General features: G+C 45.8%; 1 protein-coding gene across 2 annotated transcripts in view; it reads right to left on the minus strand.

The window, feature by feature from the left end:
- The window catches only part of LOC119973394 (putative interleukin-17 receptor E-like), a 46,595-nt gene extending 19,167 nt beyond the window's left edge, over positions 1-27,428 (minus strand). The window contains exons 1-11 of one of the 2 annotated variants that reach the window (XM_038811426.1): positions 27,138-27,219; positions 15,046-15,079; positions 14,671-14,734; positions 12,202-12,348; positions 11,105-11,214; positions 9,142-9,256; positions 7,619-7,663; positions 5,825-5,964; positions 4,910-4,978; positions 2,911-2,965; positions 144-307 (exon numbers count right to left, since the gene is read on the minus strand). In XM_038811426.1, the coding sequence (XP_038667354.1) occupies positions 144-307; positions 2,911-2,965; positions 4,910-4,978; positions 5,825-5,964; positions 7,619-7,663; positions 9,142-9,256; positions 11,105-11,214; positions 12,202-12,348; positions 14,671-14,674 (849 nt within the window). In that variant the 5' untranslated portion in view covers positions 14,675-14,734; positions 15,046-15,079; positions 27,138-27,219. Of the gene's footprint in view, positions 1-143; positions 308-2,910; positions 2,966-4,909; positions 4,979-5,824; positions 5,965-7,618; positions 7,664-9,141; positions 9,257-11,104; positions 11,215-12,201; positions 12,349-14,670; positions 14,735-15,045; positions 15,080-27,137 lie in introns of both variants that reach the window. The other variant, XM_038811425.1, reaches the window with a different exon arrangement.
- Between the last annotated feature and the right edge of the window lie 227 nt (positions 27,429-27,655).

Here is a 27,655-nt window from a genome sequence, read left to right on the forward strand (position 1 = left end):
CCTGCAGTGAGGTTGATCTTGTCAACCTCATTGAAAATATCTATGATATCTCCTCTCAGCCTAGGATCTAGAGAGGTATTATACAGGATTTGTCATGTTAACAGTCTTTGCTTTGCATTTAACTGCTAAATGCCTGCACTTACCTTTTGTCGGACTCTATGGAAGGAGTCTTGTAGATCGGTGCAATAGTCATTGCTTCCGGTCATCCAGCAGAGATTTACGCCAACCTCCACAGGGCAGGCCGGTTCCCATGCCAACTCCTGTGTTACATGATCATATGTTATGCCATTCCAGAGTTCAGTTGTATCTGAAGTCAGACACCAGAAACAGGGTTGAAGAACAGTTGCAACTACAATACAGATAGTTACAATAGGCACCAGCAGGTTATATTAATTGAGCTGAGCTCGAAATTGTCAACAAAAGGTAAGCATTTTTAAGGTGCGTCTTCATTTAAATTCACTGAAAACTGAATTTTCCATTCCCGCCAGCAGCAAGGAGCGGAAGGGAAGCAAGGTTTGCTGGGAGGTCAAAAGTCAGTTGTCCGACATTGGGAAAGTTGTTTGGAATCTTGTTCTTCCAACTTGCACAGAGGATTAAGGGTGAGTCAAGTGACCTGCTGATCTATGTCGGGAGTCTCATGAATACTCATTAAAAGCCCCACACACTGGAATCTTCCCCCCTTCCAAATGTGTACTGTTGGAGGGAATCTAAAGGTTCTATCTCAAGACTGTACATAGATGGCGCACGCCTGGTGAGATAGACATCTTTCAGGTCAGAAAACACTGCTTTCGGCTTTCTTTCTCACCGCCACTAAGGGATATCAGATGCCTGTCATGCACATTGCACCAAGACTGGGCACGGGTCAGGGGTGAAACCAAGGGAGGACTGAGGTGGGAGGGGGGAAGCTTCAAGTAACAAAGAGCATGAGTGCCATTCTCTGGGTGCCATTCAAATATGGCGCCTGGACATTGGAGCCTATGAGCTGATGGCAGGGTTGAGGCAGGCAACACCCTGCCTGCCCCGCTACAAGATTCAACATCCTCCACGACGTTGCATCATTAATGAGCTGAACAGCACAGGATCCTGCGTGTCCAGTGAACATCATTCCAACTTTCTCTTTCATCACCGGACTTGGTCTCCAGAATGGAAACTTCGGCCTAACATAGTAAGATAATGATCTTTTGATACCAAAAAAATCCTTTCAGTGAACCAACTAGTGTACCCAAGAAATTCAGTGCAATTTGTGGAACGTATTTGAACTACTGCAATTGATAGAATCTTGCAATTTTGACATGGGCCATGGGCAGTTTCGTAGGCAGCACCTGGGTAGTGTGAATTGAATGTTGAACCAATATAAAATACTAACTCAATTTTCCGGATGCAGCTGTCTGAAGTTCTTTTTTTTTTTGGCATACCCAGGGCATGCTGGGGTGCAAAACCAGCAGAAATAATCGGAAAGGTCCCCCAATACCCTAATCCCCCCCCAACACACCCTGATGGCTTTATTATGATACCAGGCAAAGGAAAGTAATATAAGAAATCCCTTAATACGTGCCCAAGCAGGCCTCTGCTTGAAATTAACAAAGTGTGATGAATTATACTAAATTTCAGATGGACATAAATTAGGCAGTTCTTTGTATTTTACACCAAAGCATAGGCCGATACCTTTATGCCCTTTCCGCAAGCATGATCTTCCCGTCCCGCTAATTGTGACCCCTACCCCGCCCACAGTATTTTCCCCGGTGGCGGGGACTGTGAGACATGCTCTATGTAGACATTGACAGGACTGGAAAGTCCTGTCGCCGGCCAATTGTGGGCCGCCTCCGCCACCGGAAAATATGCTTGTGAATGAAGCACATCCCTGGTAGGATGAAACTTGCTGCACCACAAGGATGTTTCCCTGACCCCCAGCAAATCTCCTGATGGTCAGCCAGCGAGTCCTGTTGTAGAGGAAAAAAAATGGAGTTTTGACATGGCAGGCCTTGGGGTGTAAGCATTTTTGACTAGAATTCTCCGGCCGTTGGGATTCCCTGTCCCCGATGGTATGGGGTGTCTTCAATGGGAAATCCCATTGGCAAGCGGCGGGTAGAGAAAATCCCGCTGCCACCATAAGGCGCACCGCCGAGAAACACACGGATGGGGGATCAGAGAAACCTTTATATTTGAAAATATTTTACTCAACTCCCAACCTATTTGTTGCTCTTTGGGTCTGGGCAGACACACAGAATAGATTTGTGCCCAGAGTAAATGCACTGATTCCTGCACCCAATTGCATACTTCTACCAGCCATTGAGCACTGAGTGCCAATGAACAATGCAGGCAACTCTTGTAGGCAACATGCATGCAATGCAAATGCATCCTCTTAATTCACTATGATGTACACGTTCTCCCCCCCCCCCCCCCCCCCACCTCCTCCACCCCATCCCATGACCAGATCATTTTAAGCTACTAGGCCTGCCCCTTTGGATGGAAGTGGGGAGGTATACACAGATTGCAGAAACAATCGAAGCATATTTCTAATGCCACTCACAGTCTGGACCACTAGACACCCAGTGGGATAAGACCAGAAACCTAAGTCATGGATAAAGCAAGCTGTGCAAAATATAATTTTAAGGAGACAAAATTAAATCAGTAAGCTAATGTAGCTGCTTAAAACTCCACAACAAATCCACAGCAAAGTTATATAAATGCGTGCAAGTAAATGGGGGGGGGGGGGGGGGGGGGGGGGGGGGGAGTGGTGAAGGGAGATAAAGCAGGCAGTTTCACATTGGCGTCCTGTTACACTCACTGCCTGGCAGTCAGAAACAAAAGGAATATGTCCGTGTCCATGTTTAATTTCACCCCAGATAGTTTAGCTCAAGTCACTTATAAAGCACATAAGAACGGTTTTTAATTCAATTCTGGACTTACAGTTTTTAAATGGACAAAGTTGCACCCTCCTGGCATCAGGCAGTGCTGACCAGCCCTGGAAATACAACAAAGCATATGTATAGAGTTTGAGAGCATAGCATAGCTTACAAATGGATAACAAGTTCTGCTACAATAAAAGGCAACAAAATGAGAACCTGGGAAGAATATAATCATAAGAAAAGAACATTTACAGATCTTATAAGAACACTGAAGGCTTTTCTTCTTTTATATGATGTGAAGGTCACTGGCAAGGCCAGTATTTGTTGCCCATCACTAAATGTCCTTGAAATGATTGACTTCCTAGGTCATTTCAGAGGGCAGTTAAGCGGGCAGTTATTGCTGTGGAAATGAAATCACGTGTAGGCCAGAGCGGGTAAGGATTGCAAATTTCCTTCCCTGAAGGAACAAAGTGGGTTTTTATAACAATCATTGATAATTTCATGGTCAGCATTACTAGGGGCGGGATTCTTCAAAAACCGGCGGGGCGGGGAACTCCGGCGCAAAGGAGTGGCATGAACCACTCCGGCATTGGGCCACCCCAAAGGTGTGGAATCCTCCACACCTTCAGGGGCTAGGTCGGCGGCAGAATGGTTTACACCATGCCGGCCGGCATGGAAGGGGCTTGGCGCCATGCCAACAGGCGCTGAAAGGCCTCCGCCAGCCGCCGCGAGTTGGCACATGCACGGGAACGGCAGCGTGTGCTGGTGTCATCCCAGCGCATGGTTCATCTCCCCGTTGGCCATCGCGGACTGTTACAGCGGCCGACGGGGAGCAATAGAGTGCCCCCATGGCACAGGCCGCCTGCGGATCGCTGGGTTCCAATCGCTGGCCAGGCCACGATGGGGACACCCCCCCCCCGGGGCCAGATCCCCCCGCGCCTCCCCGAGGACCCCAGAGGCTGCCCGCCGAGCCAGATCACACCGGTAAGTACCTGTCGTAACATACGGCGACGGGACCAGCCAAAAACGGGCGGCCACTCGGCTCATCGCAGGCTGAAGAATGGCCGGGAGGGCTGCTGCCAACGGCCCCCGACCGGCACGGCACGATTCCTGCCCCCGCCAAATCCCCAGCTCCGGAGAATTCATCAGCCGGCAGAGGTGGGATTCACGCCATCCCCCGGCAATTCTCCGACCCAACAGGGGGGTGGGGGGGGGGGGGGGGGGGGGGGGGGAGAATTGCCCTAGGTGCGTGACTCAACAAAACAAATTCTGCCAGGTTGCCACTTTACCATGTCCCCGACAACTCAGGGGTCTTCAATAGCCTGGGAGACTCATCCCTTTCCCCCCCCCCCTCCCCCCACAGGTGCCGTTACGACTGGTCTAACTTTGTGGAACCCAGTACTAAACGGCACCCTGGCAAGGTCCCAGGAGCTGCTGGTGAATCCCGCGCCCTGGAAGAATCCAGTGAACGCGCATTTAAATAATCCCAATGGCTCATTTAAATATGCTGATCTAGATCTAGCCCTGCGCAGGCAAGATCCAGATCGCCTCGTCTCACGAGGTTTGGTTGAATCTCACGAGATATCCCGAGCATCGTGAACCATGTCAGGTGCGACAAAGCTATTAAATCGTGTCCTAGGACCAGGATTATCCTGTCCTGTCCCACCTGGGTGGGAGCAGGAAATTCAGACCGAGCTTTCAATCCCGGATTTGGATCCTTATTCCTGGAACATCATTTTGAGCCTCCAGATAACTAATCCATTGAAGTTAACACTATTCTACCACCTCCCCAAACAGCTGGACAGATTTACCATAACAATATTAAATTAAGGACAATTAAAAATAAATATTATGATTATTTCTTTAAACCCAGTAAGCATTTGGCCACTTCTTTAAATCCTTTGTACTTTCAGTACATGACAAGTCAATAATTTATTTTCTGGACAGAACAGATGAGCATTTAGCCTTTCATATTCAAAGCACAATGATATTTTTGAAAACAGATCTTATTCCTTCAATGGAATGGTGCAAATACACCATTGTACTAACTCAGGAATTACCTCAATACACAAACAGGGCAATATCTGAGAGTATGGCAAGATGACTTCTTTTGAGTCTTGGACTTTAATCTGGAAAAAAAATAAAGTTACATTCATCAGTCAGATGGTGACAATAAATATCCAATTACATTAGGGAGTAAAGAATCAAATGTGCAGCTCCAAACATTATTGAGCCTGGAGAGGACTGATTTAGGGTTGAGGAGGACATTTACTGTGGAACCCGTGTGCATAGAGATTCTGCTCCACTTTCTCTGGCCTTTGCATTTTCCCCAGGATGCCAGTGGGAAAATCGCCAGACTCCTCCCTCTATACAATAGCTCCAGGTCTTCCCTGAAAAATCCCATCCTTTTGAAAATGAAAATGAAAAAATGAAAATCGCTTATTGTCACAAGTAGGCTTCAATGAAGTTACTGTGAAAAGTCCCTAGTCGCCACATTCCGGCGCCTGTCCGGGGAGGCTGATACGGGAATCAAACCGTGCTGCTGGCCTGCTTGGTCTGCTTTAAAAGCCAGTGATTTAGCCCAGTGAACTAAGTCAGCCCCTTTTACACCTGTGAAAGACTTCACTGGAACTCATGGATTGTTACTGCTAGTTCCTTTCGATTGAAATAATCGATCTTGGTGAGGCTTGATTATCTTGTCCAGTGGCAACAAAGTTACAAGAAGAGCTGAACAGCAAGACTTGGGAGGACTACGTGGCATCACTCCAATTTATAAAGGCGTACCAGTGGGGCACTGCATTGCCTTGGAACAAACCCACCCTTGGAAATTGGGACAGGCTGCGCGGCCTGGGTTAAAATGGGTTGGGATTCCACTCAACCAAGCTTGAAGCAGCAGAGCAGACCACGCAGAAATTTTGGGGCCTAAATTCAATTTCCTCCAAATAAAATGTTGAAAGAGAGGAGTGTTTATTTACCAATGCATTGATTCCCAAATCTTCACAGGTAAACCATTTGTGGCATAAACGCACATTGTAGGCGTGATCTTCTACTGAATCAGAAACTTGAACAGATAATGTCTTCTGTTTTTTGTTAATAGCATAGTCTAATTTGCCAGCTGAAAAACAGTAAGGAAATCAATAGTAATTTATTTAGTATTCAAATACTAAAACCTACTGAACCGTCAACTAGTAAGTTGAGCATTTCAATGACTTTGCATCTAAAAAGATATGAAGAAAACGTACATACCAACATCCAATTTGCTAATTATAAATCATTGAGAGCCAAGTTTGAGAGATTAACATATTTTATATTGTATTGTGGTTTATTAAAATGCGCACCGCCAAAGGCAGTGAACATGTTAGAACTCAATCCGTGTATATCTTATACCTCATTCTGTGACGTAATTGTAAATCCCCAGCATAAGTCCCTGATCTAAGCCATCCCATTACAGTGTTGTGAGGCACAAAGCAATTGCAAGGGTGCAGTAGAATAATGGATTTATTTACAGGACGACAGAAGCCTCTAAGGATCCAGATGTACAAGTTTAAAATGTCATGATGGTGACTCAGGATTTTAATTTTAGTCAAAATGATAATTAAATCTGGAATTAAAATGGTAATCCCAGTAATGGTGACCATGAGATATCCCAATTGTTATTTTAAAACTCCATCTCGTTCATTAACGTACTTCAGGGAAGGAAATCCCCTATCCTTACCCGATCTGGTCTACATGTGACCGCAGCCGACAGCAATGGCTCTTTTGTGCTTGGCTCTTTAGCTGTCCTCTGAATTGGTGGCATGCCAAACTACTCAGTTGTATTCAAGAGAGGTCAGCTCGTTACCGCTTCCTCAAGGGCAACTAAGGATGGGGAACACATTTTGGCTTCATCCACGATGGCCACATAGCAATAAAATAATTTGAAAGAAACTTCTCCAGGGTGAAATAGGCAAAAGCCAAAACAAAAGGACTAGCCACCAACTGCGAGGGGTGAATTTTCTGGCCTGCAAGGGCACGCTCATAGGTTGGGGAGCCAGGAAAATAGGGGAACACAGCATCAAGATGGCTCCCCAGTGCATTTGCGTTGCCTCAGAATTTCCCCGGGGAAAGGTTAGGAATTGGAGGTGCATAGCTAATTACACTGGTTAAGACTCCAATTAGGGAGATTTTGTGGTCTCGCCAGCATTATGTCAGGTTGCCAACTCAATGGAGGATGGGGTTCCACGGAACCTGAAGCTCCATTCCCTAATGGAATGAGAGCATGAAAAGGTGCAATTGCAGCCGAGTATGATCCAGTGGAGGCGTTTGCCCTTCCATCCTGATGCACCTCCTGGTCTAGGTTGTATTTACCTCGTCACTGTGGTGTACCCAATGAGGGCTCCTTTCATGTTGAGGTACCCTTGCAGTTCCCGAACTGAGTCAGCAGCACCCACCTTTCAGAGCTGCTGACACTATGAGCCAATAGCACAGAGGTCCCACCAACCATCCTTATTAGGATAGTAAATGTGGAGATAGCCAATTAGGAGGCTACCTCCTTGAATGATTCCTGAGCCAGTCTCGCTGCTGGAAAATGGGGGCTGGACATCGGGGTCCTGAAGCCTGTTGCAAAATCCAGCCTCTAATGTTTAATTACAGAGACCAAGGAACGGGTTACCCACCTGCCCTATAGGTCAGTGTATGGCACAAGAAATAAAAAAAAAGAAAATGATGAAATATCAGAGCTTGAAATACTTATCATATGAATCATATAATTTATTAGAGTTTTACTGTACCTTTGCAGGTTGGCATGTGTCTTCCAATCTCTCGGTTAGTGCAATCTAAATTAGAAAAACAGAGCCAGTTAATGTCCAACTCCTACAAGCAATAAAGGATAATCATGCAATTATATTTTCTTTTCCATTGGATGGCGAAATCCACCTTCTAGGAGGAGAGGTTGAATAAACTCGGATTGGTTTTGTTGGAAAAGAGGCTGAGGGGGAGACGTGATTGAGGCCTACAAAATTACGAGAGGTATAGACAGGCTGAATAGTCAGAAGCTTTTATCCAGGGAGGTTGACACAATTATAAGGGGCCACAGGTTCAAGGTGAGAGGGGAAAAGTTTAGGGAAGATATGCGGGGAAAGATTTCATGCAGAGGGTGGTGGATGCCTGGATCACGTTGCCAGTGAGTAGAGGAGGTGGGCACGATAGCAACGTTTAAGATGTATCTTGGTGAGACACATGATTGGGCGGGGAATGGTGGAATATAGATTGTTTGGGCAATAAGTAATAGGTCTAAATAAGAAATCTGGATCAGTGCAGGCTTGGTGGGGCAAAGGGCCTGTTCCTGTGCTGTAATGTTCTTTGTTCTTTTTTCTAGTCATGGAAATTTAGTATTGCACCAATTTTAATTTGTATATTTATCCACTGGATATTATTATTTACACACTAAATTATCAAATATTTATGCTCCTTGGTTGCTGTCTGATGGCAGTAATTATAGTTTAATTTGGTAATGTTTGCCTCAGCCAAATCTCACCCACGATTTGTGGAACAAAAGGGAAATTTCAGTCAAAAGTGAAAATGATGTAAAGTCACCCACAATTTCCATCACAGATTCATGATTTTCCTCCACTGGTAGAAGCTAAAGGCCCAGGTCATCTGGTCTCCAGAAAATCGTATCCTGGAGTACCCTGTGTTTGGAACCCTCCAAAACTCTGAATTAGAGTCACAGACTTCGGATGATTGAGGCTTACTTACAAGAATAGTTCCCCAAGAAAGGATAAAAGGTTGAAAACTAGTTCTAAGACCAGGGTGGTTATACTACTGAACCCCCACCCTTCACCCCGCCGTTTCCTCACTGGACTACTCCCCCACTATCCCAGGATACCCCACCCATCCCCCAATCATATTCCCCACCCCCTAACCATTTGCAATCCACCCCATTCACCAGCCTGTCCATCCAATCTCCTCACCTATTTGTCTTTTGTCAAAGTGGCCTTGGGACATGTAAACTTACATTGTACGGCAGCTTGTGCCATCTAAAGGGGACATGAATAGTTTTCCCCGCTACTGCTCCACTATGAAGGAAGTACTGGAACAGGTATGCTTCATATTTCTCAGTGGGCCCGATTCAGATGTCAGGGTCAGAAATGTGGAGCTATGATGCAAGGTAAATATAAAGGAGCAGAGTGGTAATCTGATGGTGAATGCCACTCCTTGGAAGATTTAACTCGATATATCGCATCAGAAATAACCCAATGCACCATCAAGGAAGGGTTGATATGAGACTTCAGTAAGCTACACGTGTTCTTACCTCCTACTAGGTACTCCTGTTTTAGGAGGGCATCACAATAGTAAGGGATTGTTTTAAGTGTCACATAAGTATATTCCCTCATTTCAGTACTGAAACAGTCATAATCAATTTCTACCTGTAACAGAAGAATTAGAAATATTATTTGTCATTTCCACATTCAATATATTAATGGCAATAGAATTTGGTATTCAAGGTCATATTTATTTTACTCTGTGAAGTTTTGAAATTTAGCCTAGAGATTCTACCACGCTCAAGAGAGTTGACTGTTTGCAAGGCTCAAGTTAGCTATTCTCAAGTGCTAATTTTAAAAATTAATAGACAAATTAATCTTCACAATAGGAGCAAGAGTAAGCCATTCAGTCCTAAAACCTGTTCTGTTATTCGTTTCGACCATGGTTAATCAGAACTTGATTTATCCTCCTCAACTTCATAGTCCTAATAAAATCCTATCAACCACAGTTTTGACATAATTGACCAAGATGCATTTTGGGAGGAGAGTTCCGTGCTGATCTTTGCATGGCTAAGTCATCCTGACATTACTCCGGAATGCTTTAATATTAAGGTTATACCCCTTTATTCTGGATTTCTCTCCCACTGGACATATCTCTCGAATTATTCTCCCAAATCTTTAATCATCTTGAACATCTCCATTACATCACTCCTTAACCTTATGTACTCGAGTGAATGCAAGGGTATACAATGCAACCTGACCTCACCTCATTCTCGATCATCCTTTCCCACATGTCCCTGGACATGAAAACACTAGCAAATCACATGGCCCCTCAAATTCGGAAAATGCCTCTAATTCAATGTTTGCATAAAAACAAAAGATAATTTAAGTTGCTACAAATCATCCTTGTGGAATGTTCATGATTCCACTCAGGGTGCCACTCTGTAAGCCTCCATGAATTACCACAGCCAGTATGGGGGTTGAACCCACCCCAGTGGCATCATTCTACATCACATGCTGGCCATCTAGCCAACTGAACAAACTGACCCCCACAATGATCAACCACTGAGAGTGTTCAAGACCAAATTGATAAGATTGTTGGACACCAAGGGGATATAGGAAATGAGAACAGGGTGGGAAAGTGAAGTTGAAGTAAATGATCAGCCAATATCTTATCAAATGGCTCAGCAGGCAAATTCCTGTGATTTTAGGCTTATTGGTCCTGGCCCCTGGAGTACAAGTCTAGTAACATAATCCCTACAATCCTGTACCATTACTATCAAACAGAATGGGTCAGCTTTATGATAATTTAAGATAATAATACCTGAATGATACATGCAGTTATTAATGCACAAATCAACCGGCAAATTATAGATACTCTGATTTGTCAATCACCACAAATTACTGGCCAATTTTCGATACTGCAGTTACCTTCAGGAAAATTGCATCTCCAATTAACATTCATGATTTTTCATTAAGTTGCTGCATTTGCAAATTAATTGTCCATTCAATTCTCCGCAGAAAGCCAAGACATGTTTTTTCCCCAATCCTTTAACCTTATTTATTAAGGAGACTCACTGGTGGTCCCATTGTTCATCAACGTCTGTGATGTTCTTTTGCCTACACGGTACAATTATCAACTCACAATCTTTGGACAATAAAAATGAGAAACAAGTCTAACCAATGGGATGTGCGGCTTTATTACAACATCTAGCCTAATACAGTTTGGGTGGGGGATTTTCCATGTTCTCCCTCCCCGTGGTGTGCTTCTTGTCAGCGGGAGGTTGCCCACCATTGTCTGCTGGCGGGATCTTCTGGTCCTGCTGCTGCCAGTGAGAGTACCCATTGAATCCACACACCCCCCTTTGCTGGGATACCCCCTTTGCCCTTGGGTTCGCCATCGGTTGGACTGGAAAATCCCACTGGAGGGAACAGCTGGAAAATCCCCCCGCAGAATTTTATATTGCGGTGTAATCAATATTAAGAGTTAAACATTCAGAGGTTCAAACTTACAGGATGTGCTGTAAGCTTCGTATATGCATCTTTCTTGAATTTCACAACAGTGCATTGGTATTGTAAGGTGCTCATTGAAATAGAGCACATTTCCACACCACGGATATGCTCTGAAATGCAAGAACAAAGTAAATGCAAGACACTTTTTAACGAACATGACATTTGAGAGAAGTGGAGGAGAAGAGGCAGTATTTCTTCAAAGTCAACTTTTGTACTTTGAATAGGGGATTGGTCAGTTACTGGCTGGGATATGTGGAGATTTTAGCATTTCCTAATAGAAGTGTTCACCTGCTCATTAACATCCCCTTTAAAGCTTTCAAACAGTTCCACAAGCCAATCACATACACCAAGTGTGTTCAGATCACACAAGAGATACTATCATCTTTTTTATTCAGCAGCTCAGGGCAAACATCCTTAAAGCACAAATTAACATTTAACCAAATTGAACACATCTCTTTTCAGTGTCCTTCTTTTCTTTGCAACTTACACTTTCACCTCTTATTGCCATGCCTTGCCTTGCAGTTGGAAAGATAAAGAGGTCTACATGATTCAGAATTATTGCTCAGCTGGCAAAAAGTACACTTGTCAAAAATTCCATTCTCATCTCCCTACTATCTATCACAAGAGGGAATCAGTGTCATAGGGGCAGGGAATTAGATTGGAGGTAAAAGTTCAGCCAAGATCTTATTAAAAGTGGGAGCAGGCTTGAAGGGTTGTTTGGCCTACTCCTCTTCCTATTGTTTATCTTTTTATGTTTTTTTGGTCATAACTTCATCTCCAATCCGGAGTTTCAGGTGGCAATGTTGGAAATGCTAAATTGCCCGTAGTGTCCTAAAATGTAAGGTTAAGGTGGGGGTTGTTGGGTTACGGGTATAGGGTGGATACGTGGGTTTGAGTAGGGTGATCATTTGCTCGGCTCAACATCGAGGGCCGAAGGGCCTGTTCTGTGCTGTAGTGTTCTATGTTCTATGTTCTAATATCGACGTATGCAATTTCCAGAATCTAAATTGCTTGTCACACATTATCCTTGCAACAAGGATACAATTTTCTTCCAAATATTTTTATCAAGTCTTTGGTGAAAGTACAAATGTCATTACCATCAAGTATCAATGTCCCTTTAACTTTCAGATGTATGGAACATTGCCTCTCCTCCATGCATTTCACCACTGTAAATATTTTGAGATCCTCCACAATTTTTGAGGGCAGGGACGACGAACGCTTTCGGCAGGATCTGCTCTGCTCCCCTACAAGGTGAATAAATTGCAAAATATTGTTAGATATGTATGCGACCATATCACACATTTTAATATAAACCATATTTAGTGGTTAGCCTCCTAGTTGAGAGCTAAGTGCCTGTCCTCCAACTATGCCTAGAGTTTCACTGCTTAATAACTGTGCGGAAGTACTTATACTGCTAGGCCAAGGACAAGACCTCAAACCACCTTCTCAGGGCATCCAAGGATGATCAATAAATCCCAGCATTGCCCATGAATGTATAGAAGTAAATAATTTGGTGCATAAAATTGGCAAGTCTCTATCAATGCAGATGTATAACTAGATAATGCAACAGCACAACATATAAATCCGGTGCCTTGACAGTGCAACTCCAACTTTCGAAGGAGATCAGGCAACTAACTCCTGTGCCCCAAGTGCTATATCTCTTTTTTATAAATTTAGAGTACCCAATTCATTTTTTCCAATTAAGGGGCAATTTAGTGTGTTCAATCCACCCACCTTGCACATCTTTGGGCTGTGAGGGCGAAACCCACGCAAACACGGGGAGAATGTGCAAACTCCACACGGACAGGGCCGGGATCGAACCTGGGACCTCAGCGCCATGAGACCGCAGTGCTACCACTGCGCCACCGTGCTGCTACCCAAGTGCTATATCTAACTGCTTCTTGAAAACTTACAATGTCTTGGCCTCAACTACTTCCCGTGATAACGAATTCCACAGGCCGACCACTCTCCGGGTGAAGCAATTTCTCCTCATCTCTGGCCTAAATGGTCTACCCCGTATCTTCAGACTGTGACCGCTGGTTCTGGACACACCCACCATCGGGAACATCCTTCTTGCAACTACCGTGTCTCGTCCTGTTAGAATTTTATAGGTTTCTGTGAGAATCCCCCTCATTTACACTAGTATTGCACAAAGAAAACTGAGTAAAAGTAATTAGCTGTTAATGGGCAATTTAATCACAGAAAATAACCACTCTAATGGCAATTTACTGCTTGAACTTCACAATGGCATTGTGAACAGTTTTCTAAAAAAATAATTGTTCTATAATGTTTCTAGAATTGCCAGAATAAATTGTCATGTGTGTGTTTACATTGGTCTCTTGTGCATAGAAACAAACAAATTTGAACATTGACATTGGTGAAACAACCCAACAATTAGAAAGTAGAATCAATAGGGCAGATTTGCTTGGTTCCCACTTGACAGGAATAGTGCAATTATGCTCCTCGAGATCCCAATTTGATGACCAGAATGTCTTGCCGTGGCACAGGGACACACTGCTCCTGGCAGAGCCTAGAAGTGGAGATCAACGACTAGAATTCCTGATTAAGGTCCTTCCCAAGGACTTTGAGGATCAACATTTAGAGGAGGTCTACTTAAAAGTTTTGAACCAGTATCCAGCCATCGTGTCATCTATTCTGAATAAATACAAAAAAACAGAGGAGAAAAACTATATTTTGTTTTTTTATTGGAATGTGTTTTGTGATTACCAAGGTGTGGGATGCTAGTGTTGTGAAATGGATATTTTACCATTCAGGTACTCAGTGTCAGCATTGAACAATCCCTGGCAGGGTACAGAACAACTTGTTGCCGAATAAGGCTTTTGCTATCCTTGTTACCCATTAACAAGATTACTGCCTCAGCTGCAGACGTGTACCTCCTGGAGCTCAAACTATTTCATCATTAGCTCATTCTCCTGAGCAACTGGATTGAAAAACTGTTAAAATTAATTCCCTTAGCACCCTTAGAAGTGCAGTTATTCATTAATTTGTCTGGTTCTAAATTGAATGCGAGCGATAACCCACTGCACCATCTAATTGCCACATCATTAAAGACTTTTTGTGTTTTCTGAAGGCCAGCTTGTGCTGGGCTATTTCCTGTGAATGCGGCATACTCCGATGGAAAGTCAGATGGCTGTTCTACAGGTAAGAGGGTCAGAAGAGTAGCAACTGCGAAGGGAATCATAGCTGAGCTGGCTTATTTTGCCCCTGCTCTAGGATACCAGCAAAGTGGCCAAATAATTAACAAGCTCAGCACGAGGAATAGTGGAAGACTGTATGGTGTAAGCTCTCATTAAGCTGTAGAGGAGTTACCTCATCATTATTCTCAGATTGATATACGAGTAAATAGGTGAATGCAATCTTGGCATTCCCTATTGCACAATGCACTTGAGGAAATACCTGCTGTGTCAGAAACAAGCAATTCTCACTGTTCAAAATTAATGAGGCACTAAGTTCATTCATGACTAAATCAGCTGAAATAATTCTGAGTTAAGTGAGAATTCTTAGAATGTTATTTAATGACAGAAGGCAATATAAATTAAGCTTACTCATGATGAACAAGCGTGGCGGGGACGGTAGCTGATATGATCAACAATTGAGAACAGGAATGAACTGCAAAAAAGCAGAAGCAAATATATCTGACTGTGACTGCAATAAATTGCTTCTATTCTGTCCTGGACAACGTTCATTCTTCAGTTAACCGCAACATCTCACAGGGGAGGGAAGACTTCACTTCCAGCTGAGACAGATACACTCACGACGGCAGGCACACCTTCTGCCCAAAGCCGCCATCAGGAGGTCTGAGCTCATTTTGGATTCCGGCTTCACTTAAAGGCATCAGTTTATTCAGACCTTCCCAGAAAAACAGATTTGCTATATCTGTAAATTAGAAATTATTTTACGGTTTCAAAAGTAATACTTACTAAAAGTTATGTTTTTGCTTTTGCATTGGAGACCCTGAAAGAACAAAAACATAATTAGAGATATTTTCTGCACAGTTTGCATGCGTGTAAATGCACATTTCTATCAGCACGTGGTTAAGTATGTGTGTATGGTGGTTGGTGTACCACAAGATTATCCAGAATCATAATTGCCGTGACCGCGTGCGTGTTTTACATGCATGCTGTAGTCGGGAGCTATGGATAATGATGTAAAAGGCTCCAACTTTCTTTCCATCACTTGGCTGACCAGGAATCTCTCCCACTCTTACCGCCATTATGGTAAAATGAAAGAAAAGTGGGAGCTGGCAGTGAAGCACGTCAGTCAAGAAAGGAAATTGCAAACCCGCCTCTACACTAAATAAAATTGCTCGGAGGGCAATTGCCTTTAATTGCTTTATACTTATATAGTGCGTTAAAACATCTCTTAGAAGCATCTCAGAGCCCATCGCACACGATTAATTCTTTAGAGTGTAAATGAGGTTTAAAAAAAAAGTTCCGCCAAAGGGCCTCACTTAAACCTTTTACTGATCTTCCTCCGTCATACACTGGTGAACCTGCTGCAAACTTAACTAAGAAGTAGTTTACTTTTGTATATTATTGAGGAAGTGATTCCACACTGTGGTTCAATTGTTTCTTTCCTCCGAAGGAAAAATACATACCAAAACGATTCATATCAAACTACAAAATGAACACAGCCTGAAAACAGCTCAACATTCACTGCAATAAAAGATCAATAATACACAGCAGAATTGTTCCTCGGTTGAATCTTATCATCCACAATATCTAGGTTATACTACCAGAATATCTAGGCTATAAAGTAGGTCATCTGAAATCAAGGGCTTCTGGTATCAGTATAAGTGATCTTTTGAAAAGGGAAGGAGGAAGAAAAGAAAATAATTTCCCCTTAATGCTGTGCTATACTACAAATATTTGCATTTCTCCAATTTGGTCTTTCAATTCCAAAGGAATACAGACATTTATACAAACTATTTAATAATTTTGGTTTAATTTACATTTTGACAAGTAAATATTTGAGCTGTTCTCATACAATGGGCCTTGAGAGATGGCCCAAGTGTGCCATTGACCCACACTTCTATCCAAATCATGTAGCCTGTATTTATACAAACTGTTTTAAGCGAAGCCCATCTATAGATTGCCTCAGGCAGGTTGGCCAGTGAACACTAGTGAATCATCATGCCAGCTGGAAGTGATACTGTGATATCCAAATATCCAAGGTTGACTCATTATGCCACTGTTGGGCATTGTGCGGTAATTGGATCAGCCTCTTTTACTAATGAAAGATATGGGGCGGAATTCTCCGCTCCCGCGCGGAATCGGGAAGGCCGTCGTGAAACTCGGCCGAGTTCACAACGGGCTCGGAGACCGCTCCTCGCACCCTATTCACAACCACCGCCACCCCCCCCCCCCCCCCAACCCCCCCCAGTGGGCTAGGAGCGGCGCTCCGTAAATCTCGGCCGCCGGGCCTTGACGCTTGTGTCAAGGCAGCGTGCCGAGAATGACGCAACGGCAGCACCCAAGTGACGTCAGCCGCGCATGTGCAGGTTGGCCAGCTCCAACCCGCGCATGCGCGGATGACGTCACGACGGCTGACGGCTCCAACCCGCGCATGCGCGGTTGCCGTCTTTCCCTCCGCTGCCCCGCAAGATGTGGCGGCTTGATCTTGTGGGGCGGCGGAGGGGAAATAGTGCGTCTCTTGGAGACGCCGGCCTGACGATCAGTGGGCACCAATCGCGGGCTAGTCCCCTCCCAAGCACGGTCGTGGTGCTCACTCCCCTCTTTCCCCCCCCCCACAAGCTTCAAACAGAACTTTGGCGCCATGTTCACGACGGCAGGGACCAGGTGTGGTTCCCACCGTCGTGAACCGATCGGGAACGTCAGGCCTCTCAGCCCATCCGGGCCGGAGAATCGCTGGTCGCCGTGAAAAACGGCGAGCGGCGATTCATCCAAGCGGGGATGGGAGAATCGCGGGGGGGGTGTCAGGGCGGCATGTTGTGAGTCGCCTGGCCCTCCCGCGATTCTCCCACTTGGCGTGGGGAGCAGAGAATCGCGCATATGCCTTGGCAACAACAAGGAAATTCTGTCAAGGAGTGGATTTCCTTTCTCCCCCAGTCTTTTACTAATAGAGAATTTACCAGACAGCTTCCAATGGCTGTCAAAAATCTGATCATCAAGACCCTGGGGCACCATTGAAACAGTTTGAGAGATTGTACAAGGCAAGTGACCCAATCAGAGTTCAAACTTCATACGAATGTGCTGAGAAGAATGTGCTGGCTATCCTTAACTATCAGAAAGATCGGGTGGCATTTGCGAGCGGGTTGGCCGCATCGAGTGGAGCTCCCGCCAGTGACCACTATTAGCAGCGTTTTCGGGGGTTTCCCCGATCCTTCGCTCTCCCCCCCCCCCCGATTATTGTCGGCCTTTGGGGCCATCCTGGGCATCAAGCGAGGCCAGTTTGAAAACTGGTGAGGAACACCGCGCAGGTGTTGGGCGGCTGGTGCTGAGGCGTTGGGCCCAGCGCGTGAGGTGGTCAGAGCAGCGGGGCAGAGCCAAACCAAGGTCGAGGCGGCAGGCCCAAAGCCAGGGCGCAATGTCCCACATCGGGTGACTCCCGCCTAGAATTCTCTCTTTTTTTAAAATAAATTTCAATTACCCAATTATTTTTTCCAATTAAGGAGCAATTTAGTGTGGCCAATCCACCTACCCTACATGTTTGGGTTGTGGGGGCGAAACCCACGCAGACACGGGGAGAATGTGCAAACTCCACATGGACAGTGACCCAGAGCCGCGATCGAACCTGGGACCTCGGCGCCGTGAGGCAGCTGTGCTAAGCACCAGGCCACCGTGCTGCCTGCTCTTGCCTCGAATATTGTAAGAAGACTGAAGTTCGGTCCCAGGGAAATTCTGGAGGGATACAAAAAAGAGAAAGAAGTTTTAAAGAAACTTGGTGAAAGTTTTTTTTTGAAGGAAGAATTTTTTGTTTTTCTATAATAAAAAAAAGATTGAAGGAGGAAAGAAGCGTGATAAAAAAGGAAAAATAATAAGACGTTAAAGGATGCGAAAAGCAGCATCAAGGAGGGAGGAAACGCGGGCTCGCCATTGAATGAGAGGATCAGCAAAAGTGCTGACAAGATGGCGGATGCCTGACCACATGGTGGGGCCGCAATACTTACGGTGGAGAAGGTGACCGAGGTGATGGCGGTGGAGCTGGAAAAGCAGTTTGCGAGGCACATGGAGGCTTTGAGGCAGGAGATGACGGTCGCATTGAAGTCATTGGTGGAGGAGGCAATCGCCCCGGTGAGGGTAGCTGTGGCAAAGACATCAGCTGAGGTGAGAGAGCAGGGCGAGAAGATGAAGGAAGTGGAGGAGGCCGTGTCGCAGCACAGCGACCGGTTCACCTCAATGGGGGACGAGCTGCGGAGGGTGGTGGAGGTCAACAGAGGACTCCGAGCAAAGCTCGAGGACTTGGAGAACCGCTCGAGGTGGCACAATCTGAGAATTGTGGGTTTGCCCGAAGGGACAGAGGGCCCAAGGCCAACAGAGTACTTCACTAAGAAGCTGGCGGAGTTGATGGGGGAGAGTGAGAACCCCTCCCAGTACGAGCTGGACCGAGCTCATCGGTCATTAAGGCCGAAGCCCAAAGTGAATGAGCCGCCAAGAGCAGTAATTATCTGCTTCCATAAGTACTGTATGAAGGAGAGGGTGTTAAGCTGGGCAAAGCAGAAGCACGAGGTGCAGTGGGATGGTGCTGGAGTTCGGATCTACCAGTACTTGATGGTGGAGTTGGCAAAAAGACGAGTGGCGTTCAGGCGAGTGAAGGCGACACTGTACAAAAAGGGGGTGCGATTTGGTATGGTATACCCGGCAAAGCTGAGGGTGACATATGATGCCAAAGACGGAGGCAGCTGAGGCGTTCGTGAGGGCAGAAGGCTTGGGACAGATGTGAGGAGTGGAGCTGGAAGAGAGACTGTGGACTGTGATCAGGGCCGGCCCAAGGTACCGGCAACTCGGGCAGTCGCCCGGGGCGCCATGTGCTCGGGGGCGCCAGAGACTCGGGTCCCGCGCATGCGCAGTTGGGCCGGTGCCAACCAGCGCATGCACGGTGGCTGCCCTCCCCGCGCGGTGGGCACCCCCCCCCCCCTCCGGCCGCCCCCCCGCCTCCCGGCCCCCCCGCCCCCCCCTCGGCCCAGCCCCCCCCCCCCCCGGCCCAGCCCCGCCCCCCCCCTCGACCCAGCCCCGCCCCCCCCCTCGACCCAGCCCCGCCCCTCCCCCTCGGCCCAGCCCCCCCCCGCCCCCCTCGGCCCCGGCCCCCCGAAGGGCGCTGAAGTTCAGCTTGCCCGGGGCGCCAGCAACCCTAGGGCCGGCGCTGACTGTGATTGGGGAGCTGGAAAATGTATAAATGCTATAACTTTCTTTTTTACTGACGTGTATTGTAATTTACTTCACTTCACATTTTTATAGAGTTCAAGTTATGGATTGGGCTGATTGGCATTCTGTGTTGCGACGGTTATATCTTATTTTAGTGAATGGTATGGGTTGGGTTGTTGTTTTTGGTTTTTCTTTCTCTGGGACTGAGTAGGAGGGGACGGTATACCTGGGTGGGGGAGCCACCCTCGCTAGCTAACTAAAGTTGGCTAGTGAACGGAGGTGAGAGAAGGGCTGCAGACATTGGTGCATGGTTAGCAGGTTTTGATGGGCCTGCGAGGCGAGCGAGGGGGGGGGGGGGGGAATTGATGTTGGAAGATGTTTTTTTCAAGAGGAAATGTGGGGGGTTTTTGGGAGGGGGGGGGGAAGGGGTTCGACGTTAATAATGGATATGGGCGGGTCAGGCTCATGGGGCAGGGCCCGGTGGTATGATGATGGTGGATAAGAAGAGCTGGGCTAAAGGTGGAAATGGGAGGGGTGGACCCTTGGAGGTTTCTGCACCCGAGGGAACGGGAGTACTCGTTTGTCTCAGCAGTCCATAAGGTATACTCGCGGATCTACTTTTTCCATGGTGGGGAAGGCTTTGCTGGCTGGGGTTAAGGGGTTGGAATACTCGACAATTGCAGTGTCAGATCATGCTCTGCATTGGGTGGATATAGTGCTGGAGAAGGGGGTAGCGCAGAGGCCAGGGTGGAAATTAGATGTGGGACTTTTGGGGGAGAAAGGGTTCTGTGACAACATGGAAAAGGTAATTGAGGAATATGTAGGTTTCAACTGTATGGGTGAGGTGTCGAAGGCAGTTGGCTGGGAGGCTCTAAAGGCGATGGTGAGGGCTGAGGTGATTTTGTTTAAGGCCAAGGTGGACAAAGAGGAGAGGTTGGAGTGGCAGAGGGTAATAGATGAGATGTTGGAGGTAGATAGGAGTTATGCAGAAGATGGGGAACCAGCGAAGCTGGGAAAGAGGAAGGAACTACAGGCGAGCTTTGACCGACTATCTATCAGGAAGGCGGTGTGCCAACTGAGACGAGCAAGGGGTGCAGCTTACAAACATGGAGATAAGGCAGGTCAGCTCCGGAGGGAGGCAGCGGTAAGGGAAATTGTTCAGGTGAGGGATAGGGCAGGGAAGTTGGTGGTGGCTCCGGATCTGATTAACAAGGTTTTTGGGGAATTTTATGAGAGGTTGTACAGGTCAGAGTCACCTGAGGGAAACCGTGAGATGTAGGAATTTCTAGATGGGTTGGAGTACCCGAGGCTAGGGGAGGGGGACAGGGCTACATTAGAAGAAGCAATAGTGGAGCAGGAGATAAAGGATGCGATTGGGAGGATGCAGTCGGGGAAGGTGGCAGGGCCGGATGGGTTTCCGGTGGAATATTATGAAAAAATTCAAGGAGAAGCTGGCACCCCTGATGGTGGATATGTTTGAAGAGGCGATAGGGAAGGGGGTGTTGCCACAAACTTTGGGGCAGGCATCGATTTCCCTGTTGCTAAAAAAAGATAAGGACCCGATGGAGTGTGGGTGTGGGTCGTATAGGCCCATATCACTTCTGAATGTGGACGTAAAAGTATTGGCGAAGGTACTGGCAGGTAGGCTGGAGGAGTGCCTCCCGAAGGTGATAGGTGAAGATCAGATGGGGTTTCAAACGTTAGAAGGGTATTGAATGTGGTTATGGCACCGGCAGAGGGGAAAGAAACAGAGGTGGTTGTGGCATTGGACGCTCAGAAGGCGTTTGACCGGGTAGAATGGGGGTACTTGATGGCAGTTCTGGAGCGGTTTGGGATTGGACCAAGATTTGTGAACTGGCTAAAGCTACTGTATAATGAGCCGAGGGCGAGTGTCCGGTCAAACAACATCAGATCGAGATACTTTTCTCTCCACCGTAGGACTAGGCAGGGATGTCCTGTGACCCCCCCCTGGTGTTTGCACTCGCGATTGAGCCGTTGGCCATCGCATTAAGAAGTTTGGGGGTATGGAAAGGAATAGTACAGGGTGGGGGGGCATGTACAACATTTCTAGTTTGGTGGGGAGAGTGAAAGCCGATCTGGCAAGGTGGGATGGTCTCCCTCTGTCACTGGTGGTTTGGGTACGGGTGGCTAAAATGAACGTGTTGTCATGATTTCTGTTCATTTTTCAATGCCTACCGATTTTCTTGCCAAAGGCTTTTTTCAGAGAGATCGAGGGAAGGGTTACTTCGTTCATGTGGGATGGGAAGGTGGCCAGAGTTAGAAAGGTGCTACTACAGAGGGGAAGGCAGGCAGGGGGTTTGGGCCTTCCGAACCAATGGGCGGCGAATGTAGAGACAGTGCAGAGCTGGGTCAGAGGGGTTGATTCCCAGTGGGTCAGAATGGAGGAGAGTTTGTGCAGGGGGTCGGGATTGAAGGCGCTAGCAACAGCGCCGCTCCCAATGGCCCCGGGGAAATACTCAGGGAGTCCGGTAATAATAGCTTCATTGAGAATTTGGAGGCAGTTTCGCCAACACTTCGGATTGAGGGCAGGGTCAAGGGAAATGCCGATTCAGGGGAACCACAGATTTGAGCCAGGGAAGTGGGATGGAAATTTTCGGAAATGGGAGGAAAAGGGGATTAAGACACTAAAAGATTTGTTTCTGAGGGGTCGGTTTGCAGGATTGAAGAAGCTGGAAGCGAAGTATGGGCTGGAGCAGGGGGAAATGTTTAGATACATGCAGGTTCGTGATTTTGCCAGAAAGGAGATTCAGAGCTTCCCGGTGGAGCCGGCCTCCACATTGCTGGAAGAGGTGCTGACGACAGGGGGACTGGTGAAGGTGGTAGTGTCGGCGGTTTTGGAGCTATTCTGGAAGAGGAGAAGGCACCACTGGAAGGGATCAAAGCAAAGTGGGAGGAAGAGTTGGGAGAGGATATGGGGGAGGGTTCTGGTGTGAGGTGCTCCGGAGAGTGAACGCCTCCACCTCGTGTGCGAGGTTGGGGCTGATGCAGCTGAAGGTGGTATATAGAGCACACCTCATGAGGGCGAGGATGAGCCGATTCTTTGAAGGAGTAGAAGATTTGTGTGAACATTGAGAGGGGGGCGGGAGGACTCGTTAATCACGTTCATATGTTTTGGTCCTGTCCAAAGCTAGAGGATTACTGGAAGTAGGTTTTTAGGGTAATTTCTAAAGTGGTGCATGTAAAACTGGACCCGGGCCCCCTGGAGGCTATATTCGGGGTGTCGGACCAGGGCGTGAACATGCGGGATAATGTTTGGGGTTCGGTGGGATCGTTGTTATTGATATGGGGATTGACATATTTGTTGCTGATTATTGTTTATTGTTGGCGGGTGTAAATTTGGGAGAAAATGTGAAAAAGGAGGAGAATAAAGAAAGATCCTACAAAAAGAAGATGATTTGATTGCAAAAAGGGAGAATCAATATTGCCCAAGATGGTCAGTGCTTTGTTAGATTATTGCCAGTCAGTTTAAAGGAAAGAGGGTAATGGTTGAGGTGTTAATTTATGAAGATGCTGCAGAATTAGGATAGAGTGGTATAAGAACTAGAGGTGATGGCCACTCCATTACCAGGGCAATTTAGACAGAGAACTTCTAATCTATTTTTATGTTTTTTTTAAGCTTTGTGTACCAGGTACAATCCTAAACTATTACATATGTAAGCATTAAAAATCTGGAACCTACGCCATAAAGGATTACTGATTTAAATATGTGAGTGAATAAAAAAAGAATAATTTAAGGGCGTTGCAAGTTAACACAAATTAAATTTTCTTTCACCGAATAAACACTAACAGACGTGCAACATCAGTTTTATTGCACTGTTAGCTTTTCTTTATCCCATTAATAAATGTTTTTAATTGGGTTTTTGAACAAAATATATTTACCGTTATGTACACAGGATAAGAAACATATATAGAAGAGAAGGCACACTCAAACATACCAAAGAAAAGAAAATAGTAAATAGTCAAAAAAAAATACAATAAAAAATAAAATAGAATAACTGGCAGGGTATTGTGCACCAGCTCAACAGCAGCAACTCTGTACACCTGGCAAAATTATTTACAACACATAAGTAGCCGACTGTTTGTGTGTGTGTGTGTGTGGGGGGGGGGGGGGGGGGGGGTGCCTGGGGAGGTAAATATACATTTGGGTGCCGGAGAAACAATTACAGTGGGCAATACTCGATTGGGTTTGGTGTTGGTGTTGTTGCTTGCTTCTCCTGGACGGATCTCGCTGCCGGCTCATGCTCACCTCCGCTTCTGCCGTTCCTCCCGTCTTTCGTCTTCATTCTCCTTGTTCCCTACTCCTGGAGATGCCATGTTCGTTATTGTATCCCGTGCCTTCCTTCCGGCTCTCATTTCCCTGCCTCCCCCCCACCTCCCTGGTTCTCCTCTCTTGTTCCCTATCTCTTCCCTCTCCCCCACCTGGTAATCCACAAAATAATCCACGACAATTTTCAACTGCAAATGTTGCTGTCCTCAGGATAAACATGGATTAATATTGACCGCCCAAGTTAGACATGACTGCTACGTCCTTGGGACCTGACTGTTCCTATTAATTCCCTCATCACCTGTTTCCTCGATGTCACCTGTTTTCCACCTCTCCTCCGTACCCCACCAAACAATTCGCCTTCGGTCCACCTCCACCAACAAGACCTTCAGCAACAAGTGATGAACCGAGGAACCCTCACCCTTCCCTGGTGCTCCATTTTTATAGATTCAACATGCAGCTAGAATCAGTGCAGGAAACCAGTAACAGCTCCCTTCCTTCACGTTCTGATGTTCTTTAAAAGAACAGACTGCCTTAAAGTGAAACAGAATACACAGGAAGCTAGTGGGGTGGACCCCATTCAGACCAATGCTACAATCAAGTAAGTGAAGAAACAATCACAAAGTTTATACGCCACCCGCCTCAGCGACAATGGGCAGTGGCTCGTTAGAGAGCGCAATCCTCATCCCTGAATACAGACCATTACCAGTTTCTAGCCTATAATATCAGTCAAAGGAAATGGAATGTGCTCCTTTTTGAATAAATGGTCAGAAACTTAGACATGTGAACAAGAGACCCCCAAAACCAAGTGAACTGGCAAAGATGCTGAGTGAAAGCTCGAATCACTTAAAGAAACATCTGCATTAAATGATGATGTATCATTTGTATTACTGCAAATTGCTTTATACCCTATTTAAATACCCTTAAAACAGCTGAAACTGTACATATCTTGTTGGACAATGATTTAGTCAAGACACCATGACTGACAGAATTTTGTATTCCTGACAACTATGTACTATAAAATGGGTTATTTTGGATGAGTTTTTAAAATCATAGAATCCTACAGAATCCATACAGTGCAGAAGGAGGCCATTCGGCCCATGAAGCCTGCACCAACTCTACCTAGGCTCTCTCTCTATCCCGTAACCCCTTTCATTCCACCTAACCTTTTGAACACTGAGGGGCAATTTAGCATGGCAAATCCACCTAACCTGCACATCTTTAGACTGTGGGAGGAAACCCACGCAGACACAGGGTGAATGCACAATCGCCACACACAGACAGTCACCCAATGTCAGAATCGACCCCAGGTGCGGCGCTGTGAGGCATCAGTGTTAACCACTGTGTCACCGTGCCAGCCACAATCTTCTCATTTAACACAAAGATCTAATCTACAAGCATATTTGTTTGGTAATAATCTTCTCAATAGAAAGACTTGCAGTTCAACGGTATCTTTCATGATCTTGAGATGTTACAAAGAGCTTTAGAGAAAATGCAATACTTCTGAATTGTGTAGTCACCGCTGTAAAGTAGGAAACACAGCAGGCAATTTGTGCACAGTCTTGTTTCACATCCAACAATGAGATATTGACCTGTTTTTGGGAAGTTGGTGAAGAGATAAGTATTGGCCAGGACACCGAGGTTAACTACTCTGCTCTTTGAGGCAGTCCTGTGGAACCTTTTACATCCACCTTCATATCTTAACTGAAAGATGACAAAAATGCATATCTGCACACGTCTATTTTCTTAAACATCTATCTCTACCTCCAGCATGGTTTCCTACTTTTGTTAGCTTTTCCCATTATATATTTCTATATCCACATTCATAATCAGTCGTGCTTTGGCTCTAATCACCAGGTTCACACGAAATCACTCAAAACGGTTCGAAATTGCTTTTCATCTGCGTTTTTACCTAAACTAAAATTTGCAACATCTCGGATAAGAGAATGTATTCCTTTTTAGCAATAGGAGTTTCACTTGCAGAAATGTAAACCTTTGACAACGTCCATTTAGAAAGCAAAGAAGAAACATTGAAAGGAAAACAGAAAGGAACGAACAAGCAAGAAAAAGGTGAGTGTGAAGCAGGAAAGAGACAGGAACTGAAGATACATAGAAGATAGGAGCAGAAGGAGGCAAGATGAGAGTGATAGAAACAAAACAGGGGAGAGAGTAACCATAGTTTATGGTTACCAACCATAATTTAGGCCGTACAACCCTGGTATGGGATAACAGTATGTTCGATTTACTAATCACATTCCACCATCATTATTACACACAATTATATCTGCAACTCTAAAATTATACCACTAGGTGGAGCTTCAATGTCTCTTGAAACTGCAGATTATACCTGTACCTGGAGCATCACTCGTGCCCTCAGAGGGAAATTCTCCTGGTCCTGATTTCCAAATGGGTCATCTACTAGTTACATTTACAGCTTTGTTACTTTCCACTGTTGGCAAAGTATTTATCATTGTTAATTCTTCCAGAGCAAATATGATTCTAAACTTCTGTCTCTATATTTACCACGGATCAGAATTTTTTTTTCCTTTATTCGTTTCTGGGATGTGGGAGTCACTTGCTGCTCCAGCGTTCATTGCCCGTTCCTGAGGACACGGAAGGGTCAAGAACATGCTGTGGGTCTGGCGTCGTCACATGTAGGCCAGACCAGGTAAGGATGACAGATGTCCTTCCCGAAAGAACATTAGTGAACCAGATGGGATTTCTGTTATGACAATTGACATTGGTTTCATGGTCATCATCAGTTTTAATTCCAGATTAATTTATTGAATTCTAATTCCACCATCTGGGCTGGCGGGAACCAAACCCTGATCTCCAGAGCATTATCCTGAGATTCTGGATGACTAGTCCAGCCAGAATACCACTCCACCACTGCCTCAAATTATATGTCAGCTGCTGTGGTAAAACAATGAACAAAAAGATGGGTTAGGACCAAGCAGTCCTGTCGGGGCTATTTTCCTCTCATCTTTGGAAACTGGGTCCAACTCTGAACCTCAAAGCTGTCCACAAGTTCTGTCTTCATTCTAGCCACAAGATTCCCCATAAAATCACCCAATGTTTTTTCATCTGTGTTTTAATTTCAATGACTAGAACGCGTAGGGTCAAAAGCTAACGCCTCTCTCCTTGGTCTGGGACAACACTTGACAAGAAAACACTGAAAATCTTTGAAGCAAAATAACATTTTGGGAGGGGGCGGCCGTAAAACATAATCATCTTTATTATTAGTGTCACAAGTCGGTTTACATTAACACTGCAATGAAGTTACTGTGAAAATCCCCTGTTGAAATTAACACCATTTAAACAAACGTTATCGGAGTATAATGGAGATTAAAATAAAATACAGGCATGACTGCAAAATTAACACCGATAGATTTGTTTTTTTTACCTGAGAACACCTGAGTCCACATTTAGTGATGTCCTCAACTGCGGGACAGCAAAACATGTTCAGCCCCAAAATAGTGAGGAGGCAGCTCAGCCGACGAGAGCAGTTGTTCCAGCGCATTTTGCCTTTGCCGCTTTAAAGTGTGTCATGCAGTGCACAAACTCGTCATTTAAACTGACCGTCAACCTGTTTCCTTTTAAGACAACACGTCGCTCGCCGCCTCCACATTGCTGCGGGGAAAAGCCAACCCAATTCCCCTGCCCCGCCTCCTGACATTCCTGCCTCCTATCCCCTGGCGCTGCTTGACAAAAAAAAAGCCGCTCCTTCCGATTAAGCGACTTCTTGGAAAACCTTTTAACAGTGAATTCCGCCTCAATTCGACATGTCCACATGTTGCTGTCGTGAGAGACCACTGCTCCAATACGCAGCCTGCTAGTTACAGCAATCCTTGGCATTTTCATTCGACCACTTCGTCCAAAAATGTGTGTTGAATTCTGAGCAAAAAAGTTTTACCTCTTGAG

Source organism: Scyliorhinus canicula, chromosome 11, assembly GCF_902713615.1.
Source record: "Scyliorhinus canicula chromosome 11, sScyCan1.1, whole genome shotgun sequence".
Lineage (NCBI taxonomy): Eukaryota > Metazoa > Chordata > Chondrichthyes > Carcharhiniformes > Scyliorhinidae > Scyliorhinus > Scyliorhinus canicula.